The sequence below is a fragment of the Canis lupus genome, chromosome X (assembly GCF_048164855.1).
Source record: "Canis lupus baileyi chromosome X, mCanLup2.hap1, whole genome shotgun sequence".
NCBI lineage: Eukaryota > Metazoa > Chordata > Mammalia > Carnivora > Canidae > Canis > Canis lupus.
Window position 1 is genome coordinate 90,408,034 of NC_132876.1, and position 19,922 is coordinate 90,427,955.

The following is a 19,922-nucleotide window of genomic DNA, read 5'->3' on the forward strand; positions in this document are numbered from 1 at the left end:
TCTTGGTGTCCTCTGCTGCCTATTCTGGCAAGGGCCTCGGCTCCTGGTCTCAGTTGCCTGGCAGCTCTGGTAGGCTCCCTAATCAGTAATTTTGGAGTGTGGGGTAGAGGCAGCTAAGCAGTAGATGATTGAAGCCGCTCTTCGGGGTATCCGCTGCTGCTTGTCAGCGATTTTATCCTGGGGATTTGGAAGTTGGCACTGAGCGCTTTCTTTATCGATGCTGTCTGATAACAAGTCCCAGGGCAGCCGCAGCAGCCTGGCACAGATGTGCAGCTTTCTCTGGAGCCTGGAGCAGCTGACATTTGTATGATATTCGTGTGTATCCCCCGTCATTTTGATAAAGGCAGTCAAATATGGCTTCATTATCACCATGGCAACCACTTTTGTAGAACATGGTACCTAACTTTGTTTGGGGAAAAGTTTTGAAAGCCTGCCCTCGTGAGGAGCACGGAAGTGACTCATGCACCCAGCCCACAGACTCCAGCCTGTGTCTCCACCTCGGTCTTTGGCCTTCGTACTCCCCTGATGTCAGTCCTCACGTAAAGCAGCTCAGGAGGGTCTGCTAGGAGGGCAGAGCTCAGATTGGCCTCCTTGGCCTCTCTAGAGAAAACATGGTGCAGGATGTTCATTTCAGTGGCGTCCGGTTTTGGGAGACGTTTGTGATTTTCACGTCCCCCTCGCTCTGAGCCCTGCCTTTCCTTTGTTTTCTTCCAACCCAGCTGAAGCACAATGTGGGAACAACTCTCAACAGGGGCCCGCTGGGGAGGAGTTGTTCCGGTAAGGGCAGTTTGAGACATGGAGGTGTTAGAAATTGGTCTGTTCTGGGGTGATCTGGGAAAGGTGGATCAAGTGGGGAATGCTTTCACGAAGTTTGGCATATCCTTTTTAACTAGGAAAATTCCTGTGAATGATGGTGACGCTTCAAAGGCCAGACTGGAACTAAGGGAAGAAAATCCCTTGAACCACAACGTGGTAAGAGACTCATGGCTTCTGTGACTATCAGTGATCTGTAATCCATCCTGCAGCTCAAGGGCCTTTTGGGGGCAGGGCAGGGGCAGGGCCAAGTAGGCTGCTGCTTTTTTGCAGGACCAGGTCCTTACCCCTGCTCTCCTTGGCCCCCACACTCCTTTTCACACGCTGCCCATTTATGTCCAAGTCCCACAGTGACTAGGATACGTGCCTCCTTTTTTCTAGAAAGCCACATGCTGCCTCCATGTCCCCTGGAGTTGGGTAAATTTCCAGCCTCCCAATAGACCCTAAGGGTTTCCTTTTCCAGGAAAATAGGAAACACTGACCCATCTTCAGACAGCAGGGAGAGGAAGTCAAAAGACACAACCAGAGTTTGACCCGTGGCCTCTTCTATTGATCTAGAAATGAGACAGCTAAAGTTCTCCTTTCCTGATGGTCCATCCCACTGAAGATTGTTTCTTGTTATGTTAAATAGTAGTGCTTCCCCACCTCCAGGGGAAAAAAAAACCCTAGTGAGCACCCCCTCCCCCAAACCTAATGGGCCTGGGAGGTTCAGGTCCCTACCCCATGAGGGTGGTGCTGGGAGTAGTGGAGCTGGTGTCATCTCTGTTGCAGCAGAGAATTTTTGCTGAGAAGGTGAATTTTCCAGAGTTAATAGATGACTGAATTTAATGTATGGGCCCCAAGTCTAAAGGGATCAACCTTTTACAGGCTTTCAGGATACTAGTTGAACCGAGGTGAGAAGGCAGGCAGCAGAGGCTTTTGGATAAGTGGGCAGGGGACCTGGGCCCCTGTGGAGTCTACCTTTTTAACCCTTTCTGTTCAGATGTTGAGGCTGATGTCACATTGAACTAGTTAGCGGTTTCTCTTTGGGATGGGCCCTGCCTCCTTGAAGGAGCGTCTCGAATAACACCCGTGTTCTTCTTCTGCAAAGGTGGATGCCACTACGGCCCATCGGATCGATGGCCTGGCCGCGCTGAGCATGGACCGCACTGGCCTGATTCGGGAAGGGCTGCGTGTCCCTGGCAACATCGTGTATTCTAGCTTGTGTGGACTGGGCTCGGAGAAAAGTCGGGAGGCCGCCACGAGCACTCTAGGTGGTCTCGGGTTCTCTTCCGAGAGAAATCCAGAAATGCAGTTCAAACCGAACACACCTGAGACGGTGGAGGCTTCCGCTGTCTCTGGAAAAGCCCCAAATGGCTTCAGTGCTATCTATAAAACGCCACCTGGAATACAAAAAAGTGCTGTACCCACAGCAGAAACACTGGGCTTGGACAGGCCTGCCAGCGACAAACAGAGCCCTCTCAACATCAATGGTGCTAGTTACCTGCGGCTGCCCTGGGTCAATCCTTACATGGAGGGTGCCACGCCAGCCATCTACCCTTTCCTCGACTCGCCAAATAAGTATTCACTGAACATGTACAAGGCCTTGCTACCTCAGCAGTCCTACAGCTTGGCCCAGCCGCTGTATTCCCCAGTCTGCACCAACGGGGAGCGCTTTCTCTACCTGCCGCCACCTCACTACGTCAGTCCCCACATCCCGTCCTCCCTGGCTTCACCCATGAGGCTCTCAACACCTTCGGCCTCCCCGGCCATCCCCCCTCTGGTCCACTGCGCAGACAAAAGCCTGCCCTGGAAGATGGGCGTCAGTCCTGGGAACCCCGTCGATTCCCACGCCTACCCCCACATCCAGAACAGTAAGCAGCCTAGGGTGCCCTCCGCCAAGGCAGTCACCAGTGGCCTGCCCGGGGACACGGCTCTCCTATTGCCTCCTTCACCTCGGCCTTCACCCCGGGTCCACCTTCCTTCCCAGCCTGCTGCAGACACCTACTCGGAATTTCACAAGCACTACGCCAGGATCTCCACCTCGCCCTCCGTCACCCTGTCAAAGCCATACATGACGGTGAGCAGCGAGTTCCCGTCAGCCAGGCTCTCCAACGGCAAGTATCCCAAGGGCCCGGAAGGGGCTGAGAGTGGCCCGCCAGTTCCCGGGCATGCCCGGAAAGCGGCAGGACAGGACAGGAAAGACGGTGGCTCGCCTCCTCTGTTGGAGAAGCAGACAGTTACCAAAGACGTTACTGATAAGCCCCTGGACTTGTCTGCGAAAATGGTGGATGTAGACGCTTCCAAAGCGGACCACATGAAAAAGATGGCTCCCACGGTCCTCGTTCACAGCAGAGCTGGAAGCGGCCTCGTGCTCTCCGGCAGCGAGATTCCAAAAGAAACACTATCTCCTCCCGGAAACGGCTGTGCTATCTATAGATCTGAGATCATCAGCACGGCGCCCTCGTCCTGGGTGGTGCCCGGGCCAAGCCCTAACGAAGAGAACAATGGCAAAAGCATGCCGCTGAAAAACAAGGCCTTGGACTGGGCTATACCGCAGCAGCGCAGTTCATCGTGTCCCCGCATGGGCGGCACGGACGCCGTGGTCACAAATGTCTCGGGCTCCGTGTCGAGCGCTGGCCGCCCGGCCTCGGCGTCGCCGGCCCCCAATGCCAACGCAGATGGCTGCAAGACCAGCAGGAGCTCCATGGACACCACGCCGTCGGTCATTCAGCACGTGGGCCAGCCCCCGACCACGCCCGCCAAGCACAGCGGCGGCACCAGCAGCAAGGGCGCCAAAGCTGGCAACCCGGAGCCCAGCTTCAAAGCCAACGAGAATGGCCTTCCGCCGAGCTCCATATTTCTATCTCCAAACGAGGCGTTTAGGTCCCCGCCGATCCCCTACCCCAGGAGCTACCTCCCTTACCCGGCTCCCGAGGGCATCGCTATAAGCCCCCTCTCCCTACACGGCAAAGGACCCGTCTACCCTCACCCGGTTTTGCTGCCCAACGGCAGTCTCTTTCCCGGGCACCTGGCCCCGAAGCCTGGACTGCCGTACGGGCTGCCCACGGGCCGGCCGGAGTTTGTGACCTACCAGGACGCGCTGGGGTTGGGCATGGTGCATCCCATGTTGATACCTCACACGCCCATTGAGATGACTAAGGAGGAAAAGCCGGAGAGGAGGTCCCGCTCCCACGAGCGAACCCGCTACGAGGACCCGACCCTCCGGAACCGCTTTTCCGAGATGCTGGAGGCTAGCAGCGCCAAGCTGCACCCAGAGGTCCCCGGCGACAAGAACCTAAAGCCGAGCCCTGGCTGGAACCAAGGGAAAACTGTCGTCAAGAGCGACAAACTTGTCTACGTAGACCTCCTCCGGGAAGAGGCAGACGGGAAAACAGACGCCAACGTGGCCAAGGCGGGCTTCGTGGCCGAGAGCGTGGGCCCGAGCACTGAGCCCACCAAGCCCCCGGCCGACCCGGCCTTGCAGCCGCACCGCGATTTCGTTGCCCTGCGAGAGGAGCTGGGGCGCATCAGTGACTTCCACGAAGCTTACGCTTTCAAACAGGCCCCGGGCCAGCCAGTCTTCACCTTGAGCAAGGAGAGCGTTCCGGCCGGAACCAGCAAGGAGAACCTGGGGATGCCAGTCGCCACTCCGTTCCTGGAGCCAACTCTGGGGAGCGACGGCCCGGCTGTAACTTTTGGTAAAACCCAGGAGGATCCCAAACCATTTTGTGTGGGCAGTGCCCCACCAAGCGTGGATGTCACCCCCACCTATACCAAAGATGGAGCCGATGAGGCAGAGTCCAATGATGGCAAAGTTCTGAAACCGAAGCCATCTAAGCTGGCAAAGAGAATCGCAAATTCCGCTGGTTACGTGGGTGACCGGTTCAAGTGTGTCACTACGGAACTGTATGCAGATTCCAGCCAGCTCAGCCGGGAGCAGCGAGCCTTGCAGGTGAGCCACCCCCCCGCCCAGCCCACCACCCCCACCCACCCCCAATTTCAGTGACTTTGCCAGTTGTCAGTTCTTTTTTTTATTTTTTATTTTTTTTATTTTTTAATGTGGAAAGTGGATTGGGGGAAGTATGGTAGGGCAGGGCACCGGGCAGATTTGGTTAATGAAGCTTACGGTCAAGTAAATGTAATGAAATGTGTCCGGTACGGGGACGTGAGTGGTAGCACTTAGGAGGTTCATGTGTCTGGATACTTGAAGTTAAATTCTGTAGATACTGAGAGAACTCCACTCAGATGCTGCTAACAGAAGTATTAATGATTGCAAAGGACAGCTAAAGACTGCATGACGTTTACCTATCAGTTGCTTTGATTTCTCTGCCATTACTGTACGTTAACGAATAATACCTAGCAGTGCTGCTTAGAATGCCTTACGTGATACTTGGTGGAGGTGTGTAGCAGCCGCATGTCTGTGGGATTCGTGCAATTTTTTTTTTTTTCACCAAAAAAAGAAAAAGAGCTCGCTTAAAGGGATAGTCTGTATTTAACTTGCTAGTGAATGATAGATGTTGTGTAGGAATTTCCTTAAGATATTTTACTTTTAATTAAAAGATAAATAAAGCCAAATTGTGTTGCAATGTTAAGAAAAAAATTGGTTTATGCTTATAAAAATGGATGAAGTTATCTAAATGATCCATTGAGTGCCCATTTTAATTACATAGATGGAAGGATTACAAGAGGACAGTATTTTATGTCTACCCGCTGCTTACTGTGAGGTCAGTTCTTCAAATTTTTATTACTAGAATCTTACATAAACCTTTTGAGTTAAATTTCATTTCCAAATATACGAAGGGAAGTTTGTGGGCCATGGTCGTCTTTATTCATTGTGCATTTTGTTTTCTTTTCTGTTGTGTTTTTTGTTTTGTTTTCTTTGCGTTGTGTTTTTGTTTTGTTTTTATTTACCTTCAAAAGAGAATGTCTCTGTGCCATGGTGTATGTATGGATATACATACACAGCGCATATATATCTATATACATATGGCTTTATAAGTAAAGAATGTGTGATTACTTACGTATAGCTACTCTTACATTTTTATCTATTACATTTTAAAATATCTCAGTTGTATCATAAATTGTGGTTGGTTTTGGGCAAACTTTTCTTTGAAACTATTTTCCTTTAAGGTAAGGCAAACGAAATAGCTTTTATGGTAAGGTGTTGTGTTTTTTTTTTTTCCCCGTCTCCGTTCTCTTTCTAGCGTGCAATGATGCGCTTCTCAGAGCTGGAGATGAAAGAGAGAGAAGGTGGCCACCCAACAACCAAAGACTCCGAGGTGTGCAAATTCAGCCCTGCCGACTGGGAAAGGTTGAAAGGAAATCAGGACAAAAAGCCAAAGTCAGTCGCCCTGGAAGAGGCCATTGCCGACCAGAATGACAATGAGAGATGTAAGTAACCCCAAGCAGCTTATGTGTGGTGGTGCACTGCTGGGGGGGGGGCACAGCTCCCAGAGCTGAGGGAGGCTATGGGAAGCAACTCTGCTGCTCTAGCCCTATGGCCAGTGGGCTGCTGAGAGAAACAGTCCGCTGTTGCCCTCTGAGGAGTGAAGAGCCGGTTGTCCATTTGAATGTGGTGATACCCAGGGATGAGGTACCCATGCGAGATTATTTCCTGGGACACATCTCCTTTCCTAGGGAAACACCGGTTCTATAGTTAGTAACAGTCTGATACGATAGAAGCAGCATAATGACAGCAGGAGACAGAAACGCGGCGTGTGTATTGTGTTCTGTTTCATAGCGGGTACAGATACGGTTCCCTGCCCTTCCCTTCCTTTTTGTAGCAGTGGAATGATACTTCCAGCCAGAGGCACTCGCCACCCACCACGATGACGGTCACCCATGGAACGGAGGCTGCGGTTAGTCTCCCTCCAAAGGCAGAGGTTTTGCTAAAATGGGATGGAGGACCATGAGGGCACCACAGAGATAAGATCATGATGTTCTGTGGCAGGTCCATTGGCCTTCATCAGATGTTGACCGCACGATCCGAGGATGTGGTAGAAACAAGGGGGTTTTTCCCACCGGACAGAGGTTGTATTGTGCCTGGGAGGCAAAACGGCAAGAAAGCTACTGCTTTTCTCAAGTCACTCATTGGGCCCAGCAGCTGGTCACCCACTGCAGTGTGACTTGCTCAAAGGGATTGGCCAGAGACTCCCCTGGCCAATAGGATGTGTGGGTAGCAAGTGGAGCAGGTGTTTCTCCTCGTTTCTTACATATGCAGGCACGAGGCCTGCAGCCCACTCTAGACCTTGGAACCTTCACTGGTGGTGGTGTTAGGGCATCTGGCTGAATGTCAAGGGGACAGTGGGTGCAGGATCCTCCTGACACAGGACAATAGGGGTGGGAGGTGAATTTGTGAGATGTTGGATGTCACAGGTTTGGTGTCTCCCGTGTGCACCTACTTAGTTCATCGGTGCCCAAAGGAGTTTGGGGAGAACTTGTCCCAGACACGGCGCTTCTGACTCCCTGGAGCACAGCCCTCTCCTCCCTCCACCCCCCAGTCAGCTCTGGGGTCAAAGGCCTGTGGCTGGTTTCTGGGTAGGCCTCACCAGGACCAGTCTGTTTTACTGAAGTCTCAAAAGAAGGGAGTTTTTGTTGCTGGTCAGTGGTGGGGACGCTGATGTACCTGGAGTAATAAAGATTTGCCTATGTTTCCACGGGGGGGGAAGGGGGGCATTGATAGGGGAGTATGGAGGGTCTGAGCTGCTCTTGGGTAAAGCAGCAAAGAATGCCTTCCTCCTTCCAGATGCTCAGTCTGGGCAGCTCTTTCTTTCCCGGACTTGCCCCTAAGCCCAGCTGTTGGGGAAGTCTCCGGGAGACCGGGTAGATGTGGGCTAAACCAAGTTAGTGGGTGGGTGCCTCTCTGGCAAGAGGAAACGGGGGAGATAGGCCAGAGGAAGGGAGCAGGAAGCTAGCCAGCCTGGAGTCTCCTCACCCTTTGTCTGGCTTTTCAGTAACGTGGCCGGACCCAGGGTGGCTGCTGCTCTTCACATCTCACTCACCCTGGCCTTCTTCCCAGGGAAGTTTGTGTCCTCCCCATCTTTCCTGCTGAACCTGGAGTTGAGCGCTCAATCTAGGCAACGGAGAGCAGAGCCCAGATGACTCTGAAAGGCTTCCGTTCTCTGCTGCCCTGAGTCCCTCCAGGCTCAGACCAATGGGCTCACTTTTAAAGACCTGGTGGGGGCAGGGGGCCCAACGAAGGAGGCGGGGCACCATCCCCAACCTTCTGGGGACTCATGGCTTGTGGTTGGTCTAGAGAAGCCATTGTCCTTGCTGTCACCTCCTCATCCAGAGGATGGTAGGTGCTGGATCCATTCTGCTGCAAATTAACGGGCCTTCTGGTCCTTTTGGCCCTCATGTCTTGCACCCATGGGGGCTCGGGCCCTGCTCCACGTTGGTTCCCCTCACGGGTGTCCACATGGCAGAGAGCCAAGCTGAGCACATGGCAGCTGGGGTAGGGATGTGGGAGGGGCAGGGGCGACAAAGAGGGCACAGGATGCCTTCCAGATGCCTTCCCTCTTCCAAGGCAGCCCTCCACTCCTGTAGCCCCCAGGAGCTTGTGAGATGGCAGGTGCTTCCTGCGTGGCCCCAGCTGCCCAGGCATGGGTGCATCTTGTTGGGAGGGGCTGACCTAAGAAGAGCAAATGGAGTCAAAAACACCATCAGGATTTTCATTTGCTCTTTATGGTAGTAGGGGTGGCTGGATTAAGTTTTAATTTTAGAAGTCTGACAGATGCCTCAGGAGACTTCTCAAACTTGGAAGTTTGTTAATAGGGGAACCATCAGTGGCCTTTTGAAGGTGGGGAGGGACAAGGAGATAATTGGCCGCACCCTTATGAACCAAGAGTGATGGTCTCTCTTGCCAGCCACTTGACTGGGGCAGACCCAGGACCTGCTCAGTGGCAGTGCCTGGGCAGGACCTGGAAGAAGCCTCAGTCAAGGGGCTTTTCACGAAACTTCTCTTTCTCAGACTGAGCACCTGTGTGTTTGTAAACTATGTTGGGTTTGGTAGAGGGCAGGAGCTTCCACAAAGTTAGCCTTTGTTGGAGGTGCTATAGTTCCGTGCAGAGGAGGGAATTTCCATCCTGGGGAACCCTCCCATCTTGTTTTGGGCTCACAGGGGAGGGGGTGCTGACAGTGGGGAGGGTGCTTTGTTGCCACGGTGACATTTACATGTCACCATGGCAAGGTTTCTATGAGGCAGTACAGTGGCACAACTGAGATAAACTATGGGATATATGTGCTGTGAGTCATGGGACCTCGCTGCAGGGAGCAAGTGGTAAGCCACCCAACACAGCCACATTCACATCTGCTTAGGTCCAGTGACCAAGAACACATGCCTTCCCACTCGTAGAAGGGCTCCCTGTAGCAGTGATGGTAGACCTGGTGGTTAGGACCCCTGTGTATCTAGCTCTCCATCTCCTTTGCTTCCAAGGGCATTCCTGGGAGTTGTGGCTAGAATAGCTTCATCGACGAGCTCTGGGTCAGGCATGTGACATGGAATCTGCCCCCCTAGCCGTGGCCATGTGTATCTCAGACAGTCATGATGGGTGCTCTTGAGAATTATTACTGGCCCGGGTAAGGTTGTGCTAGCGTGAGGCCTTGGGGTGAGGCGGGCCTTCACTGAGTTGAATTGGGATCTTGGCCCCGAGAGCCTTGAGATTTGTGGAGAGGATAGATGTACCTAGCCTGGGGAAAGGTTGTCAAGCAGATTTTACCAGAGGGGGAAAGGCTCTTGCCCACTTGGGGGAGAAGGGACTGTCATTCAGCCAGGAACAGGGAGACAGGTCTCCAGTCACTGCTTGCTGACATGGCGAGAGGCCAGGTAGGCGAGATAGAAATGAGCCGCACTGTTGGAAGTTTGCAGGCAGGGCGAAAACTTGTGAGAAGCCTCCCTGAGCAAGACGTGTGTCTTGAAAAGAACTGGGGCTGTTACCGATACAGGTAGTTGTGAGACTCGCAGCCAGAGTGTAAAATGTGGAAGTGACCTCTGAAGCACTGGGGTGGAGAGTGGCTTAACTGATCAGGGTGCATGTCGGGTGTGAGCCGAGGTGGCCAGGGCCCCAGGCCGGCTAAGCCACTGCCTGGTTGTGATCCCTAGAAGGTGCCCATCATCTCCCAGTTACCCCTGCTTTCCAGTCACCTGGTTTGAACCATCTTTCCTACCTAAGGTGTGGGGAGAGGGATGACACATATACTGAACTGACTTTAAAATTAGCACGCGGTGGCTCTGAAAGCTAGCTGATCCCCAGCACCTCCCACGGGGCTTTCTGGATGGGCCGACCAGAGACGTCAATTGGTGTTAACCAGGAGGGCTCACTTCCTAAAATCTCATGCAATGGGGCTAACATTCAAGCTAGTCTGACAGTCTTGGCATCCGTCTGTTGTTAGAGTGATTTCTCCAGCCTTTCTCTTAGCTGGGCTCAGCCTGTGTTTATGAAGCCCACCCCGGGAGGCAGCTTGCAGTAATATTCCCACTTTACAGCTGAAGGGGGCCGAGTTGTAAAGTAGCACTGTTACTGCTAGAGCAGTTAAGAGGGTCACAGAGCAGCAGGCATGCAAGGCACAACCTGCCCCGTTTGCGTGCCGTGGCCCAACCCAGGCCGGCGGTCAACCCGGCTGCCACTGAGCTTTTGTGTTGGGACGCTGCGGTGACGGAAGACCCACGTGGTGGGGTCCTTCCACCATTGAGCGCACAGGCTAGCCAAGGCCAGGGAGAAATTCCACACACACCCCCCCCCCCCCAAACTGCTGACCATCACTAAATGGTGGTGATGTCCCCAAGAAAACGCATATTGGGGCGGGAGTGATGTTTGTTTTTTGGTTTTGGTGGGTTTTTTTTTTTTTTTAAGATTTATTTATTCATGAGAGACAGAGAGATGCAGAGACACAGGCAGAGGGAGAAACAGGCTCTTCGCAGGAGCCCGATGGGCAGGAGTGATATTCGAAGTGGCCAGGGGTCGGGAGGAAATAGGAGGAAGAATGGGGTCAGCATATGAAGAGTGTGTTTGTGACTTCATCTGGACATGGACTCGAGACTCGAGCAGTTCTCAGTGTTAACCGAACTACCAAACTCCCACTCCTTAACATCTTGGTGATGAGTATGAAATTATTTGTGTATTAGATGAAAGGTGACCCAAGAAGTTGAACCATTTCTTGGGCCAGGGCACCGCCTGTGCATGATGTCAAGCTGAGACGATTTAAGGAGAGGTCCCAAGTCCCAAGGCCATGCTTGGTTGAGCGGAAGGAGCCCACGTGGCATAGGGAGCTCTGGAGCTAGCAGCTCAGCAACTACAGGCCTTAGCACAACAAGACACCCCAACACTGAAAGGGGGCGGAGCCTTGTGTTTGGAAGTCCTCCAGTGCTTGCATGTTAAAGGAAGGCTTGAAAGGGGTGCCACTTGGGTGAACTGGTGTCCCCGTGGGTATGCATGGTGTCATTGAGGTGTCGGGGGTAAAATACGCTTTTTCTCTCCCCGGATGTGAGAGACACACGGGATGCGTAGTGAATCAGATTGACTTCTTCGAAACTGCCCTTGACCCTTGTTGCGCACACTAGGAAACCTCTCCTTTGGCTTCCCCCAGCTCCTCTCCCAGTTGCCCTTGGGCCCCCAGTTTCTCTGCCTGCCAGCACTCCCTCCCTCCCCAGCCCCCTTTCTTCACGATCTTCCAGTTGACCCAAGGGGACATGGATGCAGTCCCTTCTGCAGATGACATGGAGGAGCTATTTGTTCTTTTTATTACATAGCTTTCCTTTAATTTCAAAATAATACCCTCAGTGAATGTTTCCGAGAGATCTCTTGGGTCAACCCTAGCTTGGTTGGATCTTCCTGCGGGATCACCTGCCCTCCTGCCTGCCCCGTCATGGGAAAGGGCCCCCAGAAGGGACCTAAGCCTATCGAAGTTGTGGCGATGCCTCATCTTCCAATTCTCCTTGTGCCCCAACCATAAGAAGGTAGAGAAAGCGGAGTGTGGCACATGCCTCACTTTCTGTTTTACTTGCTGAAGCTCTTCAGCTGCCCTTCCTTCAGGACCTTCTGTCTCGGTGGGCTTTGTGCCTCTAATGTGCCAGGCGCCCCGGGTCTTCCGGAGAGTGGGCTGTTGGTGGCAGATTACCGTGGGCAGGGAGCTCCTGCCTTCTTGTGGTGACCTTTGGGCCTTCATTCCTTGTGCTACTGTCTTCCCTCCCCCAGGTGAATACAGTGCTGGAAACAAACATGATCCTTTTGAAGCTCCAGAGGAGAAAGATCTTCCTGTGGAGAAATACTTCGTGGACAGGCAGCCTGTGAGCGAGCCTCCCGCTGACCAGGCGGCCGTGGATGTGCCACACAGCCCCACCCTCCGGCTGGACAGAAAGCGCAAAGTCTCAGGTGACAGCACCCACACTGAGACGGCCGCCGAAGAGCTGCCGGAGGACCCTCTGCTGAAAGCCAAGCGGAGACGAGTGTCCAAAGGTGAGCTTGGTCGGCTTCGGCCGCCTGCGCCTGTGGCCAGAGGTGGATGGACACAAGGGGTGCTGCCCACCCGAGCCGCGGGGCGCCCAGGGGAAGTCCCTAGTGCGGAGCAGTGGAGGTCCCCCATGTCCCGCCCTGGAGCCCCGGGGAAGCCGCTCACGCCTGCCCTGGCCCCAAAGCCAGCTGCAGGAGTCGGAGCCCAAAGATGGCCAAAGATGAATAAGTCCCCTCCCGAGAGACTTGGTGGCCCACCCCTCCCCTCCCCCACCCCCTTAGTGATGTGTAAGACAGATTGTTCCCTCCCCCCCCAGGGGGCTTTTTGATTAATTTGTAGTTATTTCTCCATTAGATGACTGGCCTGAGAGGGAAATGACAAACAGTTCCTCTAACCACTTAGAAGAGCCACATTATAGTGAGCTGACCAACCTGAAGGTGTGCATTGAATTAACAGGGCTCCATCCTAAAAAGCAACGCCACTTGCTGCACCTTAGAGAACGCTGGGAGCAGCAGGTGTCGGCAGCAGAGAGCAAACCTGGCCGCCAGGGCAGGAAGGAAGTGACCCAGGCCACCCAGCCTGAGGTCACCGCCCAGGGCAATAACAGCCCCGAAGAGAAACCCAGCAGGAAAAGGGCCGAGGCCAAAGGCAACAGAAGCTGGTCGGAGGAGTCCCTCAAATCCAGTGACAATGAACAAGGTATGCAGAGGCCACCCCACCCTGGCCCTGGATGGTGGCTCACCTGCCTTCCTGCAGGGAGAGGCCCCGGGAGCACACCAGAGAAATGGGTGGCCTGGGATGTGGCCGGGGGAGTGCTTTCCCCCGAGGCCCTTCCAGCCCCCAGTTGCCCTTGGGAATGAGTGTACAGTGAGGGGCTCTGGAGGGAGCTTGGCTTCCTAGTTCCTGCTCACCGGCGCTGGGCAGGAAAGGCAAGTCAGTCTGGGTGACCCTGAGGGGCTGGCCAGGGGTCCCCCCGCCACCCCCTGTGGGTGGGGGTGGGAGATATGGAAGGGCTGGGCTCCTGCCCTCCTGTCCCAGTCCTTTGAAGAAACTTGGCCGTGCGGCGTTTTGTGGGTTAACCTATTTGCCATTTCAATGTGGGATAATTAAAATATTAATGCTTTGGAAACATAATTGGTATATCTTTAAAAACTGAAGCCGCTCCAGTGATCAGTGCTAACAATGGGCTTTTCTTTCCGCATCGGCTACAACTGTGTAACGCCCGCTTCTTCTCCCCCTCCCTCCTTCCCGCCCGCCACCCCCTCCGGATTTAGGCTTGCCTGTGTTCTCCGGCTCTCCGCCCATGAAGAGCCTTTCATCCACCAATGCAAGCGGCAAAAAGCAGACTCAGCCAAGCTGCACGCCAGCCTCGAGGCCGCCTGCCAAACAGCAGAAAATTAAAGAAAGCCAGAAGACAGATGTGCTGTGCACAGACGAAGAAGAGGATTGCCAGGCTGCCTCCCTGCTGCAGAAATACACCGACAACAGCGAGAAACCATCCGGGAAGAGACTGTGCAAAACCAAGCATCTGATCCCTCAGGAGCCCAGGCAGGGCTTGTCACTGACAGGAGACTACTATGTGGAGAACACTGATGGCAAGGTACCTCTTGCCCCCCCTGCTCCCCCGCTGGGCCTGGGAGAGCACTGCCTGCCTGCCTGCCCGTCTGCCCGCCTCTCTGCTTCTGAGGACGGGGCTTTCCTTTTCCCAGGTTCCTTCCCCTAAAAGTCACTGCCCCCCCATTCCAGGCTGGTGATGAAGTTTCAAACTAGTAAGAATGAAACCCCTTCTCTCCACCCACCCCTGGCCCCTCTCCACACCTTCCCCAAACAAAAGAAAAGGGAAAAATGCCTGCCTCCACTCCGGTCCGTTACTTGGGGAGGAGGGGAGGAGAAGCTGGTGTCGGAAGCCGGACCTAACCATCCGCGCTGCCTGGTTTTGTGATAGGTGACTGTCCGGAGATTCAGAAAGCGGCCTGAGCCCAGTTCCGACTACGATCTGTCACCAGCCAAGCAGGACCAGAAGCCCTTCGACCGTTTGCAACAATTGCTGCCAGCTTCCCAGTCCTCACAGCTGCCACGCTCAAGCTCCCCTCCAGAGACCACCCAGTCGCGCCCGATGCCTCCAGAAGCACGGAGACTCATCGTCAACAAGAACGCAGGCGAGACCCTCCTGCAGCGGGCCGCCAGGCTCGGCTACGAGGTGAGAGGCCTTGGGAGCCCTGCATTCCAAGACCCCTGACCCTCGTTGCTCCTTCGAGGCTGGGGGTGGTGGGGGTACCCCCCCTCCCCGCCACCGCCGCCTGCCCCAGGGCAGGGGCTCAGCCCCCTCCACATCAGGGGCCAGGCTGGATATTCCAGCAGGATGTTTGTGTGAGCCCCACTCGTGCTCCCGTCTCTTTGCTGGCTTGTTCAATCGCCGTGTGAAAAGAAAGGCCTCTCTGATGTTCAGTTCGTGTTCAGGCAGGTAGGCTGCTTCGGCATCCTCCAGTCTCGCTCACTTATCTCTGATATAAAATCTGACATAACCCAGGGCTTGGCGACTGGGGGAATTTTAATGAGCCCTTTTGGATTCTGATTAGCAAGGGGGAGAGAAGTTATTAGCTCTATTTTGGGTTGCTTCTGCTGTTTCAGGCAAAGCGGGGACCCTGTTGGGAGGAGGTGGGAGATGTCTGGGCAGGGGTAGGGGTTGTAGGGTAGGGTGCGGTGGGGGGCACACCAGAAGAGAAGGGTCTTTTTTTTTTTTTTGAGGGCCCAGGAGCCTGAGGGGGAGGAACTCTGGCTCTGCCTAAGACTCACCACCCCCTCCCTCTCCCCCACCCCACTGCTCTCCAAGACCCGCTCACATTGGAGTTGCCCTCTGAGAGATAGATTACCCCCTCTGCCCTGCACGGCTTCCCCACCACACTTGTCAGATGAAATTGTGATGTAATAGCCCACAGGGCAAAGGCATTTTTTATGCTGGCATCAGCCCTCTGGGAATTGAATGGTGCAAATAAAACGGGGCTCAGCAGGCTAAGTGTGGAGGTGTGGACGAGGCCCGAGGTGGCAAGACCTGTGCCGGCCCAGGGCTCCGTCGAGGGCTCCCAGGACTTGCCCGGAGTCCTGGCCCCCATACCCTGGCCAGCTCTGTGCCTCTGTCTGCTGTAGGGGGGAGCTTGACCCCAACCCAGCCCCTTCCACCTGCCACCCACTCCCCTCCCTTCCCCAGGGAAGTGACTGGGTAGGAAGTAAGAAGCCCTAGCAGATTTCTTAGTTTGGGGGTAGTTTAGGTTGTCAGTTAATTGTGTTACCGTTTGCACCGACATGTCTCTTCCAGAGATCTGTGGATTGCCGGGAGAGAACTCTGGAATAATTCTTTGGTTAGGGGAGGTGAAACCCACGTGGCACGGTTGGCTTCCTGGGAGCTGAGAGCTGCAGCACTTAAGAGGACAGGGCAGATACTCTACACGCTGAGCTAGAGCCCAGGTGCCTGGCGTTCGCTCGTTATTGGTCATGGCTGAGAAAAAGGACCTGTGATTTGGCAGACACTGGAGAGCAGGAGGGTGACCCTGCTCCATTTGCCTTAGAGGGCAGGGCTCCCAATCTCCCCTCTGAACTTGACATTTCCAGCAATCCCCATTTGGGACCAGAAACCTCAGGAGACCCTTGTTTGTCCTCTAAGGAAGTTTCCATCTTGGTTTTTGTGGAACTCAGGGGGTCTCGGGCCTGGACGGAAGAGCCCTTACTCAATCCACGCATTAAGCTACGTAACAGGTTTTGATAGCGTCTGAAGCCCTGGGAATGTTTAGGTCAGGACAACTCGGGGGGGTTTACCCCTTCACAGCTAAAGTTCAGTATGTAAGTTACACAAATCACCAGTTTTGATGCCGAACATTTAACTATTCACTTTTAACCCCCAACTTTCTAGGATTTCGTTGGGCAGGATGTAAAATGTCGGGATGGTGGCCACTTAGATTTGACAGTCTGAATCTTTGAATGTTGAAGGACAGTTTGTTTAACCCCAGTAAAGGCGTGTTTTGCGAAGCCATTGATTTGGGGAGGGTCTTGCAGAAGTTAATCTTTACCACTGTGATTTTTCTGCTTACCTAGAGATACTATGTGTCATAGAAGGTTGTCTGAGCTTTGTGTTGTGGTTATCTGGTCCTTATGGTTTAGAAACACCCTCTGTGTTAAATAGACCACTTTGCATGGCTAGAGACACTTGAAGCTCTCCCTCCTGATAAAAAGACTTCTGTTTCTTAGGCTAAAATGCCAGTGTGCAACCACATGCTTGTGCGTTTAGTGGTGATGGTTAAATTTTCTATGAATTGAATAAATCATGTTTTTAAAAAAGTTAATGAGGCATTTAATTAATTAACAATGTCGGGTTTATGGCCTTTATGGTTACATTTTGCGGTTAATGGCATTCGGCTTATAGCCGCTTAACAGAGAATTGTCCAACGAAAACAGTTTAATTTTGTTTGGAAATGGGTGGGCTGCCCTTCAAACACTCCCATGTCTAGCATAGAAAATAAAGCAAGAACTGTGTTGGGTAGAGGACTGGCCCAGCCTCGTAGCCATCGTCCCTGTGGGTGACATCAACCACTGTAGAGGCCACTGCCCTCCTTGCAAGGTGAGTGTACAGAGTGGGCCTCATCACAGCCGGACTGCATCCCTCTCACAGGGGCCCTCTTGGACCTTCAGGATCTTCCCTCCTGACTGGTTACCCGTCGACTTGAGCTGTAGATCTAGTACCTCACCTTCATTGAACTTGGGGTTTAACCTCTCCAGACCTCAATTTCCTCAAGCGTTGAATGAGAATAGTACCACCTTAACCTTCCTGCCGTCCCAAAGGTTTACTGTGGGATAGCAGGTGATGGACTCATTTGGGGAAAATAAGACATGCTCTAAATAGCACAGTTCAGTTAGGGCTGCCCATGATGGGCAAAGAGCCCGACCTGGCCGGCAGGTGACAGCTGCCTCTCCTGCCACCCTCCAAGAAAAGAGAGTTGACTTACCCATCAGCTTCGTTGTCCTTTCATTTCTAGGTTCCCTCATACCCGCCCAGTAGCGATGAAGGTTTCCAGGTGAAGGCCATAATTGTCAGAGCAAATAAACCCTGGGTTGATAGGACACCAGGCAGGCCGCCGGGACCCGGGTAAATTGATCTGCGCACAGCAGTCGGTGGCGTTCAGACCTGATCCCAGAGCCACGTGACAAGGCCTCTCCCTGGCTGGGGCACACAACTCATTAGCTTGCAGCCGTCCACTCGAGTCTGGCTAGTGAGGGCCTGCTAAAAGAGCAGCAGCTTCATGCGGTATCCTGGATACCAGGGCTTGGGGCAGGTGGCCTGGGAGCCCAGAGGATTGTGGGCTTTCTGGCAGGTTGGGGTCTGAACGAAGAAACGCGTCTGTGGGCATGCCTCCTGTCTTCCTCCTCCTCCTGTCTTCCTCCTCCTGTTTTGGAAGCAGGACCTGAAGCAACAGGGCATCGATGGCCAAGTTTACCAGCATGCAACATTAGGTTCACAGGGTGAACATATGGAACGTTCTAGTTAACTCCCAAGTATATGGTCACTTTTGATTGATGGGTCCCAGAAAGGGCACAGAAGGTTTGCAGATCCCACCTTACATCTGTGGGTGGCTGGAATGACCCCAGTTTTAGGTTTAACAGATGAGTTATTTAAAAGTTGTTCCAGGGAGGCCTGCTCTGACCCCGTCCAGCTCCCCACTAGCAAGTAGACTGAGTGTAGGCAGGCCCCGCCTACCTGCAGCTCTGGGAACCTGACAGCTCTCTGCTGGGCATGACTTGTAGGAAAACAGTGTGGTGTGTTTTCTGGTAGCAAATGCTGTTCTGTGTGTTTGAAAACTTTCTTAATCAAGGTAATAAAACATTGAATAAATTACTGCTCTGCTTACTGGGAGCGGTTCATATTAATATTTTAACACACCAAAGAAGTCAGATTAATAACAGTGATTCTAATGCAAACCGTTGACACAGGATACCTTGTGATACGGGGGCGGGGGGTGTGTAGACTTGTTTTATTTAGTTCTCAAGACGTGTAGGGTGCAGCGTACAGGTTTCTGGATCTCTGTCCTTAACTTAAGGAACTATGAAAATCTTACATGTTGGTTCTTCTCCAAGTGGGGTGGTGTGAGGTAGAATAGAGAGTGGGATTATCTGAAGCATTTGGTGTCCTTTCTCGATGTTATATGTGGTGAAAAGAGAGAGTGTCTCTTTTACCCTATTTACCCTGCAAGCAGGAGCTTGGGAGGACCTGGCTAACCAAACCTGGCCCCCCCCACCCCCCCTCTACGTGAAGGAATGTTCTCCAGCTGATTTAATCTCTGGGCATCGGTCATCCACGCTTTTATCTAGACTTGTGTTTTTCTACACTACCACCTACTGAATGGACCCATTCACTCCATCACATGTGCTCTTGCCGCCTTGCCAGCACATCCCCCCCACCCGCCTGTGTTGCAGGGGTTCTGAGCCCCAGGGATGCACATCTTTGAGAGTAGGCACTGCCAGGCTATGGACAGGACACCCTCACAGGGTTTGTTGAGCAGTGCTCTGATGGTGTACCTCTCTCTTCTCCACCCACAGGAGGTGGTCTTGTACTGCCTGGAGAACAAGATTTGTGACGTGAACCATCGAGACAATGCGGGTTACTGCGCCCTCCATGAGGCTTGTGCTAGGGGGTGGCTCAACATCGTGCGACATCTCCTCGAGTACGGCGCAGACGTCAACTGCAGTGCCCAGGACGGAACCAGGTCAGTGGCTGTGGGAGGAACCGGGAGGGCATGGGGAAAACCCCCGAAGGAAAGATGAAAGGTGATAACCTAAGCATGTTGATGGCGGAGTCTTCTAGAATGGAATTGAACAAACCTCTCTGGCAAATTTATTTTTTTTTTTTTTTTTTTTTTTTTTTTTTTTTTCTCTCTGGCAAATTTAGATAGGACTTTTAAATTAGTAAAGCTCCCCTGGACAGAATTCCCTGAAGATGTTGGAGCCTGCGTGAAATAACTGAGGGTCTTGTCTTTTATTTTAAAGATTTTATTTATTTATCCATGAGAGACCCACACAGAGAGGCAGAGACATAGGTGGAGGGAGAAGCAGGCTCCCTGCAGGGAGCCCGATGCAGGATCCAATCCCAGGACCCCGGGATCACAAACTTGAGCCAAAGGCAGATGCTCAACCACTGAGCCACCCAGGGGCCCAGATGTTGTATTTTAAAACCCTAGACTCTGTCAGCATCTCTCAAATTGCTGTATTTAAAATATATGTAAGTTGATAGTCTCAGGAATACAGACAGAGGGCCAATGGCCACTGGCCCCGTAGGACCTGCCATGTCCACCCACGTCCTCAGGCCTGTCCCCTATCCTGTCCTTGACCTCAGGTCAGACTCCTAGGTTGGAGTCCCCCAAGCGTCTTCCTGGTGGTGTACATGGGATGCTACCGGGAGGTGGGCATAGGGCTTTCCCGACAGGCAGAGAATTAGCAAAACTTAAAAATATTTGGTATCTTGCTACTTTCCAAATAGCATTCCCTCAGGATTGGACTGAGGGCAATGTTCTGACCTCGGTGGACATGGGCTGGAGGACTCTACCCTCCTGAGATTTTGCCCCAGGGACTCTACTTCTGGGCCAGAGGCTTGATCATTGATCTCTAAGCTGCTCATGTGTGGCTTTCAGGAGAGG

General features: G+C 53.1%; 1 protein-coding gene across 11 annotated transcripts in view; it reads left to right on the top strand.

The window, feature by feature from the left end:
• The window catches only part of BCOR (BCL6 corepressor), a 114,246-nt gene that overhangs the window by 90,317 nt on the left and 4,007 nt on the right, over window positions 1-19,922 (top strand). For 6 of the 11 annotated variants that reach the window (XM_072817590.1, XM_072817591.1, XM_072817588.1 and 3 more), the window contains exons 3-11: window positions 894-972; window positions 1,904-4,747; window positions 5,466-5,519; window positions 6,000-6,186; window positions 11,988-12,248; window positions 12,598-12,942; window positions 13,518-13,843; window positions 14,189-14,443; window positions 18,829-18,995. In XM_072817590.1, coding sequence (XP_072673691.1) covers window positions 894-972; window positions 1,904-4,747; window positions 5,466-5,519; window positions 6,000-6,186; window positions 11,988-12,248; window positions 12,598-12,942; window positions 13,518-13,843; window positions 14,189-14,443; window positions 18,829-18,995 — 4,518 coding nt within the window. The remainder of the gene's footprint in view (window positions 1-893; window positions 973-1,903; window positions 4,748-5,465; window positions 5,520-5,999; window positions 6,187-11,987; window positions 12,249-12,597; window positions 12,943-13,517; window positions 13,844-14,188; window positions 14,444-18,828; window positions 18,996-19,922) is intronic. The other 5 variants (XM_072817595.1, XM_072817594.1, XM_072817598.1 and 2 more) reach the window with 3 other exon arrangements.